This window comes from Delphinapterus leucas, chromosome 19 (assembly GCF_059928025.1).
Source record: "Delphinapterus leucas isolate spDelLeu-1000000601 "Yukka" chromosome 19, BTC_Dleu_Yukka2, whole genome shotgun sequence".
NCBI lineage: Eukaryota > Metazoa > Chordata > Mammalia > Artiodactyla > Monodontidae > Delphinapterus > Delphinapterus leucas.
In genome coordinates this window covers 21,800,775-21,813,486 of record NC_143147.1, presented here as the reverse complement: position 1 = coordinate 21,813,486, position 12,712 = coordinate 21,800,775, and the positions used below count along the sequence as shown (strand labels likewise).

Sequence of the window (12,712 nt, the reverse complement as noted above, 5' to 3'; positions counted from 1 at the left end):
CTAGCCAGTGAAATAGGCATGAAAAGAAAAAGAAATCCTCTTTATTCAAGGTTACATGATCTTCTATGTAGAAAATCCTAAGGGATATAAAAATTGAATTCACTAGAACATATACATGAATTTAGTAAGGCTTCAGGACATAAGGTCAATACATACAGATCAATTGTATGTCTATATACTAGCAATGAGCAATTGGAAAATGAAAATTTTAAATGCCTAAATCGCACACATGAAATACAGATAAATTGAACAAAGTATATACAATACCCATAGACTGAAAACTACCGAACATTACTGAGAGAAATAAAAAACCTAATTCATTGAAGAGACCAGTCCTCATTTCTCTCAGAGACCATACTCATGAATCAAAAGACTCACTGTGTTTAGTCAGTTCCCAAATTGATCTATAAATTCAGCACAATTCCAATCCAAATCCTAGTAAGCTTATATATGGAAATTGACAAGGCTAATTTTAAAATGTTCATGAATTTCAAAGGATGCAGAGTAGCCAAAATAATTTTGAAAAAGAACAAAGTTGGAAAATTTACACTAGCTGATTTAAGGATTTAATATATATCGACAGAAATCAAAACAGCATGGTATTGGCGTGAGAACAGACATAGATCAGTGGAACCAAATAGCAAGAAATGTAACCACATGTACGTGGTCAGTTGATTTTCAACAGAGGTTCCTAGGATAATCTTTTCAACACATGGTGCTGGAAAAACTGGCTACCGACTTTGGGGTGGGGGGGGCGAGTTGTACTCCAAGCTTTGCCTCACACCAAACATAAAAATAAGCTTGAAATTGCCTTTAGACCTAAATGTTTAAAATCACAAACTTCCAGAAGAAAACATGAACCTTAAAGGAATATTTGATAAAATGGACTTCACCAAATTTAAAATTCTGTTCTCTGTAAGACACTATTGAGGAAATGAAAAGACAGCTATAGACTGGGATAAAATATTTACAATAGATTTAATGACAAAAGTTGTGTGTCCAGAGTGCATAGAGGACTCCTACAACTTAATGAAAGAATCTAATCAAAACGCCATGGATTTTTTTTTTTAACTTTCAGGAAAGAAGATATATGTATGTCCAGTAAGCACATGCAGATATGTTCAGTGTCAATAGTCATAGAGAAATGCAAATTAAAACCACTATGAGATAAAAATTACACCCACTAGAGTAACTAAAATTAAAAAGCCTGACAATACCAAGTGTTGGTAAAGATGTAGAGCAACCAGCATTCTCATACATTGCTGATAGAAATGGAACAACCACTTTGGAAAACAGTTTGGTGGTTTCTTTCTTTCTTTTTTTTTTTTGGCCACACCACACAGTTTGCAGGATTTTAGTTCCCCGACGAGGGATTGAACCCGTGCCCTGGGCAGTGTAAGCACTGGGAGTCCTAACCATTGGACCTCCAGGGAATCCCCAGTTTGGTGGTTTCTTAAAAAGTTAAACATTTACTTACCATATGACCCATCAACCAGCAATTCCACTCCGAGATATCTACCTAGGAGAAATAAAATGGAATGAGAGAAATCTGAACATATGTGTACCCAAAGACATATTTAATGTTCTTAACAGCCTCATTCGTAACAGCTCGAAACTGGAAACAACCCAGATGTCCATAACTTGTGGATAAACACACGGTAGTATAGCCACACAGTGGAATTACTACTCATCAATGAAAGAGAATGAACTACTGATATATACTATAACGTTGAGGAATTTTAAAAATATTATGGGGCTTCCCTGGTGGCGCAGTGGTTGAGAGTCCGCCTGCCGATGCAGGGGACGTGGGTTCGTGCCCCGGTCCGGGAGGATCCCACATGCCGTGGAGCGGCTGGGCCCGTGAGCCATGGCCGCTGAGCCTGAGCGTCCGGAGCCTGTGCTCCGCAACAGGAGAGGCCACAACAGTGAGAGGCCCGTGTACTGCAAAAAAAAAAAAATTATGCTAAGTGAAAGAAGGCAGTCACAGAAGAGAACACACTACATGATTTCATTATATGAAAATCTAAAACACAGAAAACTAATCTACAAAAGTAGAAAGCAGATTGGTAGTTTTCTGGGGCCATGAGTAGAGGGGACTGATTGCAAAGTGGCACAAGAGAACTTTTGGTTTCATGAAAATGTTCTTTCTCTTCATTGTGGTGGTAGTTACTTGGGTGTATACACTATCAAAACTCATTAAACTGTACACTGTTTTTAAAGATTTGACATGGACCATTTTAAAAGTCTTTATTGAATTTGTTACATTATTGCTTCTGGTCTATATTTTGGTTTTTTGACTACGAGGCATGTGGGACCTTGCTCCCCGACCAGGGACCCAACCTGCATCCCCTGCATTGGAAGGTGAAGTCTTAACCACTGGACTGCCAGGGAAGTCCCTGAACTGTACACTTTATTTTTATTTTATTTATTTTTTTGTGATACGCGGGCCTCTCACTGTTGTGGCCTCTCCCATTGCGGAGCACAGGCTCCGGACGCGCAGGCTCAGCGGCCATGGCTCACGGGCCCAGCCGCTCCACGGCATGTGGGATCTTCCCAGGCCGGGGCACGAACCCGTGTCCCCTGCATCGGCAGGTGGACTCTCAACCACTGCGCCACCAGGGAAGCCCTGTACACTTTAAATTGATGCATTTTACTGGATGTAAATTATGTTTCATTGAAATTGACCAAAAAATCCAAAAAGTGTTCATAATAGTCAAAAACTAAAAACAATACAAATGTACATAAACAATAAAATGATTAAATAAATTTTCATATATGTATTCATACAGTAGAATATTGTGTAGCAATGAAAAGAGAATTACAGTCAAATGAAACATGAATAACATTCACAGATAAAATGTTGAACAAAAAAAGAAACAAAATGTCATATATAACTCCAATTATATGAAATTCAATAACAGATAAACTAATCAATAGTGATAAATATCAGAATAATAACTACCTTTGGGGGAATTATTGACTAACAGAAACCATGAAGGAGCCTTCTAGTGATGATAAAAATGTTCTATATCTTTATCTGAGTAATGTTTACACAGTATATAGATAGGTAAACATTTATTGTGCTAAACATTTAAGATGTATACCCTTTATTGCATATTTATTATTCCTCAATGAAAAAAATTTTAAATGATCACTTATGGTTGCTTGGGATGAAGTGCCTTGGGCTTTAAGAGACCAAGTGGCTGCTGCAGTTTATCATAATTGTAATAGTGCTGACTACAAGGGCTGTCGGTGGTTGAGCTTCATCTCACTGCATTGGAGAGATTATAGAAAGTAAAAGACAAGCTCAGGGCTTTAAATGCTCAGCTCAAGTTGCAGTCACAAAACCAGAAAATGTCCGTGATGACGCTCAAGGAATCTCTATTTCTTGTAGCTTCAGAGCAGATATAGATTTTAAAAAATCAGCCCCCAAGTTTAATGGGACAGAGTGAAAACATAAGCCAAATTCATAAGTCTCTCGTGTGAAAGTCAGCACATTGCTTGGAAAATAGAGGGATCCTGAGACTTGGAATGGTTACATTTGGATGGAAGCTGAGACTTGTGCCACAAACTTCCCTAAAGAGTCCCTTGGCAGCAAAAGCAATCCCTTCTCTCCTTTTTTTGACGATATAAGCTTTTCTTTCCTTACAGAACCTATAACATCACTTGGGGCAATTAGCTATTTTCCTTAAGGCCCACCTGTGTATCATCCATTGCCTTTAGACCCAAAAGTCAGATCTCAGCATGCCCCAAGAGGACTAGTCAAATCTGTACAGAAAGGTGATTGTTAGTATTCCAGGAGAATAGCAAGTTTTTGCTAATTCATAGCAACAGAAACTTGGGGAACATGTGTGGGAATTCATTATAAAAATTTTTTTTTTGGCCACGTCACGTGGCATGTGGGATCTTAGTTCCTAACCAGGGATCAAACCCATGCCCCCTGCAGTGGAAGGTCCCATGCCCCCTGCAGTGGAAGGTAAAGTCCTAACCACTGGACCGACAGAGAATTCTTGATTATAAAACTTTTAGACTTAGGAGGATGGATATAACTTTGGATTAGCCCAGATTTATCAATATCATTATACTTAGAAGATTTGCTAAGCAGTAATATTTTTAGAATCTTGGAAATGGTTTTAAAAGTTTTCTCGGTAGATTAACTATAACCTTGACTCAAATACAGCCTGCATCCAATGAGATTGAGATGCTAGAGCCTTCATGGCATGCTATACAGGAATAAATCCAAAGGCTTGTAAAATTGACAAAGTTGATTTCTCATAGGTAGCCTACCCATATTCACCTTCATCCTATTCCCCAAGAGTGCCCAAGTGACAATCCCTGAGAAATCCATTAATGATGGGAGCACTAACATTCCTACAGAGGTAGCTGTCCTCTGTAGGTTGGGAATGATGGTAGGAGATAGTGGCATTGAAGTGGGCTTTCTGGTTTCAAGGAACTGATGGGATTCCTAGAAGACAAGTGGCATTTAACTGCCAGAGATAGAGTCTACTGGTGAAAGTTAATATCGTAGATAAATGGTATTTTGACTTAATGCCCAAGGTTAAAGGCCATATTATAATAGGCCTTATTTGTCTAGGACTCATACTGTGGTTTTTTACCTAGTTCCTGAACGTATGGTTGGAATTACCACAATGAACAGCAGAAATTAAAGTGGCCATATGAATGTTTTGACTCATAGATTTTCTGTAGTGATCATGATTTTCTTAGGAATTACATAGGTAGGATATCTACTAAATTATTACTAGAACTATTTACAGAAAAGGTCTAACTGTGGGGCCAGAAACATGAGATGAGACACCACAATGGAGAGTTTTGCCTTCTTATCCAGTTCCCAGACAAGCAGTTGATACACCCAGAAGGCTTTGGTTGAAGTGGAGGCTGGCCTTCTTGAGGAAGAATTCTGCTACGAGCATATACTCTAGATCTTACTTCAAGCCTTCCTCAAAGGGCATGTAGCCCTTTACTAGGGTGAATATGCATTGGAAAAAAGGAAATATCCCACCAGACTTTCAGAGATTACCAGACTCCAAGTTAACACTAATCCCTGGTATCCCAAAGTGCCCCAGTGGACCATTGGTTAAAGTTAGGGCTTATGCATGTCAGGTGATAAATGCTGTTTTGGTCCAAGGTTATATCATAGACCCAGTTAATCTGCGGGACCTAGCTATATTTATTTCTGGTTCTTGAATGTACAACTGGAATAGACATGTACAGCAACTAGCAGAGTTCTCACAAATTAGGGGCTGAAGGCTATCATGGTGAACTTTCTCTGCCTGCCAAAATGGTAAAAAATAAACGGATAACAAAAACAAATTTAAAAAAACACAATTCCACAAAGATTAGATATGAAAATATATTAGTGATATGAAGGATTCAGAAAATAACATTCTTATTACATTCTTATCTAGTTCTTCTGTTTTGCCTATGCAGAAGGTAGGTAGATCTTGAAGAATATTTGTAGATTACACTAACACCATTTGCAGCTGCTGTTCAAGATGTGGAACCTTTATTGGACCAAATTGACACAGATCCATCATTCACAACATCTGATGTGGCAACTACTATTTTCTCTAGAGCAGTTTGCAAGGACCAACAAAAGAAGCTTGATTTCACCTATTAGGAACAGCAGTATCCTTTCACTGCCTTGGCATAGGGCTAAGGCAGCTCTTTTTCTTTCTATCATAATTTAGTATGCAGAGACATTGATTGTGTTGACATGTCATAGAACATCATACAGGTTCACCACCTTCATGGTTTCCATTGTGGTGATTGGACTGGATGAGCTGGAAGAAGCATTAGATGCCTTGGTAAGCTCCATGTGTGTCAGAGGGTGGAAGATAAAAACCATAAAAATTCAGTGTTTTCTACGTTGGTAAAATTTTTAGCTTCCAGTAGTTGGAAGCATGACAGGATATCTGTTTCAAATACGAGGCAAATTGCCATATCCTGTGCCACCTACCACTAAGAAAGAAGCATAATGCTTATTGGACCTTTTTACATTTTAGGAACAACCTTTACCACATTTGTATCAATCTGTGCTGCTCTTTTGTGTTAACTGAGCCATCAGCTGGCAAAGGGGGTCCCAGAGCAAGAAAAGGTCTTGTAGGCTTTCTAGGCTGCATTACAAAGCCTCTTCTTTATCTTGTGCCTTATCACCTAGAAGATCCTACAGTATTTGAAATGAACAGAGCAAATTAGAAAGCTATCGCAAGTTACAATAGTAGAATCACAATGTAGATCCCTCAAGTTTTGGAGCAAAACCATGCCTTCTACTAAAGTTAACTATTCTCCTTTGAGAAACAGCTCATGTGTATGTTTATACTGTGATAATTCATAAAACCATACGCTTATTATTTGTGTACTTTTCTTTATGTTATTTTTCAAAGCTTTAGTTTTTAAAACTTGTATGGAAAAATAAAGGTCCAAATATAGCAAAAACAATTCTAAAAAGAAGAACAAGTTGGGGAGAATTTTCCTGATTTATAAAAATAAAGTTATATTAACAGAATATTGAACCTGGCATCAGACCCATGAGAATGTGGGAATTTAGTGTATAACATGGATGTAAACTAGTGGGAAGGGACTAATCAATAAATGATATTGGGATGATTGGCTTCCATATTGGAAAAAAAATAAAATTAGATTTCAGTCTCCTTAACGAGGAAAAATAAGTTCCATCTGATCAGAGACCTAGATGTGGAAAACAAAATTTTTAAAGTTTTAGAAGCAGATATAGAGCGTGCCTTTTGACCTCAGTATAGGTAATACTTTCTAAAGAATACAGCAAATAAGCACAAACCATAGAGGAAATGATTGATGCATTTGACTACTTCAAAATTTAGAACATTGACATGGCTAAACTCACCAAAAGTTAAGTAAATAAGAGATTAACTGACACTGATAAAGATAAACTGAGAAAGACTATTTGCTATATAGATAACAGAATGATCATTATCAAAAATTTATAAGTTAATAAGAAACAGACTACTCATGCCAACTGAAAAAATGGGAAAGGACAAGAAAAAGCCATTCACTGGGGGACTTCCCTGGCCGTCCAGTGGTTAAGACTTCCCCTTCCAATGCAGGAGGTACGGGTTCAATCACTGGTCAGGGAGCTAAGATCCCACATGCCTCGTGGCCAAAAAAACAAAACATAAAACAGAAGCAAGATTGTAACAAAATCAATAAAGACTTTAAAAATGGTCCACATCAAAAAAATCTTAAAAAAAAAACCATTCATTGATCAGGAAACCCAAGTACATAATAAACATATGAAAATGTAATATATTTAATCTCACTAATAATCAGGGAAATGCAAATTAAAATAATTAGATACCAGTTTTTATCCATCAGATTATAAACTAACAATATCAAATATTGGCATGGATCTGGAGAAATTATATCCTCATTCAGTGCTGGTGAGAATGTAAATTGGTATAGGTGTTTTGTAGAGCTATTTGGCAATAACTACTAAAGTTGAAAATGCACATTATACACAATCCGTTAATTACACTTCTGTTTATTTACCCTAAGGAAATGTTTACATATGTATACAAAGAGATGTATATAAGGATATCCACTGCAACATTATTTTGGTATCAAAATACTGGAAATAATCTAAATGCTAATCCACAGAGGGGTGTTTTTAAAAATTAGGATGTTTTCATATTATAGAATACCATGCATCAATTAAAGAAATAAAATATATTTCCTTAAATACATGAATCAGATCTCAATGTTGAGTAAATAAAAGCAAGGAACGTGTATTATATCAGTATTTAAAGTACATACATAAAATGTTAACAAACATAATTTCTGGGTGTTGGGAACACAAGTGTTAGTTTTATCATTTTCTATATTTTTCTCTAATTGAAATTTTTCTTGAAATAAAAACAATGCAAAAAAAGAACAAGTAGGGAGCAATTAATTGTTCCGAATGTCATACTCAGGTCAGATTAGATAACAACTGAACATTATATATTGGTTTTAGCAATTAAGTAAGTAACAACAAATATTTATGCAGCTACTAAGTGTTACAGAAAGGGGAAGTAGAGTATAAGCTTAAAGGTAAGATATAACTTTCCTGATTTTGACTCTGCAGCTTTTACTTACATGATTACGGTGCTGGTGGTAATGATAAAATCTTCAATATTCCATCTACATAAAAATTTCAAATCTCCTGTAACAACTAATTGCCAACTTTCTGCTTAGGTGGGGTTTTTGGATCGGCAGAGGACATTGGCTTTGCTGGAAACATTCTATGACCAAAGTTCAAAAGTGCTCAGAGGTTTACTCCGAAACCCAAGACAATGTAAGTGCCACCCAGAGGGAGCATGCTCAAGCTGGAGTGATGCAGTACACCAAAATGATAATACAAGGTCATTCTATCCCCATGGAATCCTTTCATATAACATCTCCCTTAGATCATGATAGCTCTATCTAGTTGTTCATTCCACACAAAATTCAGTCTTCATCACAACTAGATGTATTTTTTACTATGGTGTAATACTAAAAGTTGTTAAGTCAGAGCTCAGCTAGAATTCAATTTTAAATTCATTCAAATGAAGGGGTGCTTTAGTGACAATCTGAATGTTTTGGAAATTAAGTTGGTAGTGGTAATTCTAGTTTTAATGTCCAACTTAGAATTCTAAGGTTTCTAAGAAAAATGTTTCCTTCTCCCAAGCATTTTTAATTGAAATATAGTTGATGTACAATATTATGTTAGTTTCAAATGTACTACATAATGATTTGACATTTTCATGTATTAGGAAATAATCACCGTGATGAGTCTAGTAACAATCTATCCCCCTACAAACTTATCACAATATGATTGACCATATTCTTTATGCTGCATATTACATCCCTGTGACTTATTTATTATATAACTGGAGGTTTGTGCCTTTTAATTCACTTCACCTGCTTCACCCACACCTCAAACCCTTCTGGCAACCACCCATTTGTTCTCTGGGTCATATGGCAGTTCTACTTTTAATTTTTTGAGGAATCTCCATACTGTTTTCCATAGTGGCTGCATCAATTTACAATACCACCAACAGTGCACAAGGGTTCCCTTTTCTCCATATCTTTGCCAGCACTTATTATTTGTTGTCTTTTTGATGATAGCCATTCTGACAGGTATGAGGTGATATCTCATTGTGGTTTTGATTTGCATTTCCCTGATGACTAGTGTGATGGTGAGCATCTTTCATGTATCTGTAGGCCATCTGTACATCTTCTCCGGGAAAAAAGTCTATTCGGGTCCTCTGTCCATTTTTTAATCAGGTTGTTTTTTTGATGTTGGTTTGTATGTCTTCTTCATTTTGGATATTAACCCTTTAGCAGATATATCATTTATAAATATCTTTCCCCATTCATTAGGCTGTCTTTTTGTTTTGTTGATAGTTTCCTTTGCTGTGCCAAAGCTTTTTAGTTTGATGCTGTTCCATTTGTTTATTTTTGCTTTTGTTTCCCTTGCCTAAGGAGACATATCCAAAAATACATCACTAAGGCAGATGTCAAAGAGCCTACTGCCAATGTTTTCTTCTAGGAGTTTAATGGATTCAGGTCTTAAATTTAAGTCTTTAATCCATTTTAATTTTATTTTTGTACATGGTGTGAGAAAGTAATTCAGCTTGATTCTTTTGCATGTAGCTGTCTAGTTTTCCCAACACCATTTATTGAAGAGACTGTCTTTCCCCATTGTATACTCTTGCCTTCTTTGTTGTAGATTAATTGACGATATAAGTGTGTGTTCATTTCTGGTCTCTCCCTAGAATTGAGGAATGAAGAAGAAAGAGAGGGAAGAGGGAAGGGAGAGAAAATGAATATTGGAAAAATATAGCTCAGTGAAAGATTATCATAGAACTTTGCTTTTATTTTGGTATTGCAGATACTGAAAAGGTATATGAGGTGAAAGACATTTGTCGCTTTCCTCAGCCCTATGCTATGCTTATTGTGGGAGGACCAAGAGTAGAGGATAAATTCTATTTGCCTTGGAAGTCTAAGCAACTCTCCCAGTAGCAAAAGAAGAATCATGTTCATTTCCAAAACCATACCTTTTAGGAAGGGATTATTTCTAATTTACAGTAGTGAGCATCTTTTATGTTCCTTTAGGTACCTTTTTGTTTTTTATTGGGTTGCTGGGAAAGGTAACTGATATTTATTTAAAGCAATAGGTCTATATTACAGTCACTGTGCTGATTGCTTTTTTAAAATTTTTATTTTATAATAGGGTATAGTTGATTTACAATGTTGTGTTAGTTTCAGGTGTACAGCAAAGTGATTCAGTTATACATATACATACATCCATTCCTTTTCAGATTCTTTTCCCGTATAGATTTTTTTTAAATTGGAGTATAATTGCTTTACAATGTTGTATTAGCTTCTGCTGTTCAATGAAGGGAATCAGCTATATGTATACATATATCCCCTCCCTCTTGGTCCTCCCTCACACCCCTCCCATCCCACCCATCTAGGTCATCACAGCCCATTGCTTTTTAACATTAATTTACTAGCTCTGATTCTACACTATAAGATCAATTGTTTAGGTAAATGTTTTGTTTTCTGTGTTAGGGCCGTTTGTTGAATTTGGAGAGATAGACTTGCCTGAGTTCTGGGGAGACATGGATAATCAGAAGCACATTTATGAAGACTTTGACAAAGTACTCTTAGAGATGAATACATTACTTTCTGAAAAACATGCTAGCAAAAGCCAAAGTAAATTATTAGCAAATCCAGGAGATCAACGTAAACATGATAAACATAGAAAATCAACACTACCACAAAGCCCACCAGAACAGCAGAGAGGGACAACTGCAAACCAAGAACCAAACAGAATTTCAGCCAACGAACAAGAACAAGACAAAGAGTCAACTGGAGAGCAAGAACTGAACAAAGAATCAGTAGCAAAACGAGGAACCTACACAGGGTCAACTCCAGAACAAGGATCAAGTAGAGAGTTAATAATAGAACAAAGACCACATATTGAGTCAATAACAGAACAAGGAGTACCACGAGGAATCCACACTGAACCAGCTGCAGAGCAAGGACTTTACAGAGAATCAGCAACAGCACAAGGACAGCATGAAGAGTCAACAACAGGACAAGGGTCACGCAGAGGGTCACCTGAGGAACAGGGACCACATAGAGAGTCAGTATTAGAACAGGGACCACACAGAGGGTCAACTGCAGAACAGGGATCACACAGAGAGTCACTCTTAGATCGACACCCCAGAGGGTCAACTGCAGAACAGGAAGCACACAGAGAATCCCTATTAGATCAAGGACGACCCAGAGGGTCAGTTGCAGAACAAGGAGCACGCAGAGAGTCAGTAGTAGAACAAGGACCACTCAGATGGTCAACTGCAGAACAACAGCCACCCATAGAGACAATTCCAGAAAAACAAGAGGACATAGACTCAACTTCACAATCAAGAAAAGGTAGTATCTTAAGAGAAAGTGAAAAATCTAGGGAGGCTATTTTCTTTGAGTACACTGAAATCCTTCCACAGGAAGAAAGGACTCAGGGGCAAATCTATGAAGAGCAACTATTCATGAGTCCTGAACTGCAAGAGAAAATTTCAGTATCAAGCAGAAAAGATCATCTTTCAGGTATTAATATAGTTCTTCTACATCAGCTCCTTGCTTTGTAGAGTGTTTTTAAAAGTCCTTTCAGGAAATATTCATTTCAGTTAGGATCTCTTCCTGACATATAAGGTCATGCAATCTTCAGATATATTTTGCTACTCAACATGAGTCTAGACCTTGAGTAATCAATTACCTGCAAACCAGAAAGTCTCTATTATCAATTTACCTAGAATTGCTTTAACACTAGAAGCCCATTTGTAAGGAAGAAATCTGGTAATGTTACATGTAGAAATTTTCATTGGACCTCTGAAAAGGCAGTAGAAGCCCTTTTATTTTAACTGTGGTGTCTGATATCAGAATAAAAGAAATAAATTTCTTTTATTTCAAATTTTAAAAGTATCTCACTTTTTTCAGTTGTATATAAGAGTTTCTGGAGGTCATATTTAAGACTGAAAGCACCCCGCATTTCAAATATTTATTCTGAAGAAGACTTTTCCTCTGAATTGCCTATGCCAATTTACGCCCTTTTTGTTGAAGAATTCTAATCTTTTAGAGAACCAATCTCAATGCCACTTAAGACCTCAGTTAGGCATAATTTTTTAATTCTAAAGTTCTACAGTCCCAAAGAAAATTCTTATTTAAAACTCCTAAGAGATGGGTAACCTATGTTCTAGATTCTACACTAACATTAACTAATTTTAAATCTTTCATTTTTTTCAGCATTATATTTATTTCTCCATGAAATAAGACTACTAATTTCTGGCTCTCCCTGCATAGTAGGGATACAGCTTAAAAAGTTAGTGAAGTTTCTATTCAGTCAGATGTATTATTAGTGAGGACTTAATTTTGACTATCTGTAACAGTGATCTAAAATAACAGTGTCTAAAAAAACAAACAAAAGCAAAACAAAATAACGATGTCTAAACAAGACAGGAGTTTCTTTGTTTCTCATGTAAAAGTCAAAATTTATATGACAGCTCAGCCCCATGAAATCAGCAGAGGCTCAAGCTCTTTCTGTCTTGTGTCTCCTCCAACCACATGGTCCAAGATAGCTCACCACCATGTCCACATTCTGACCACCAGGTGAGGAGAAAGGATAGGTATTACA

At 36.7% G+C, this 12,712-nt stretch overlaps 1 protein-coding gene across 1 annotated transcript in view; it reads left to right on the top strand.

The window, feature by feature from the left end:
- Positions 1-12,712, top strand: part of EFCAB5 (EF-hand calcium binding domain 5) — a 108,776-nt gene that overhangs the window by 55,145 nt on the left and 40,919 nt on the right. The window contains exons 8-9 of the mRNA XM_089899972.1: positions 8,230-8,329; positions 10,591-11,628. Of these exons, the coding sequence (XP_089756098.1) occupies positions 8,230-8,329; positions 10,591-11,628 (1,138 nt within the window). The remainder of the gene's footprint in view (positions 1-8,229; positions 8,330-10,590; positions 11,629-12,712) is intronic.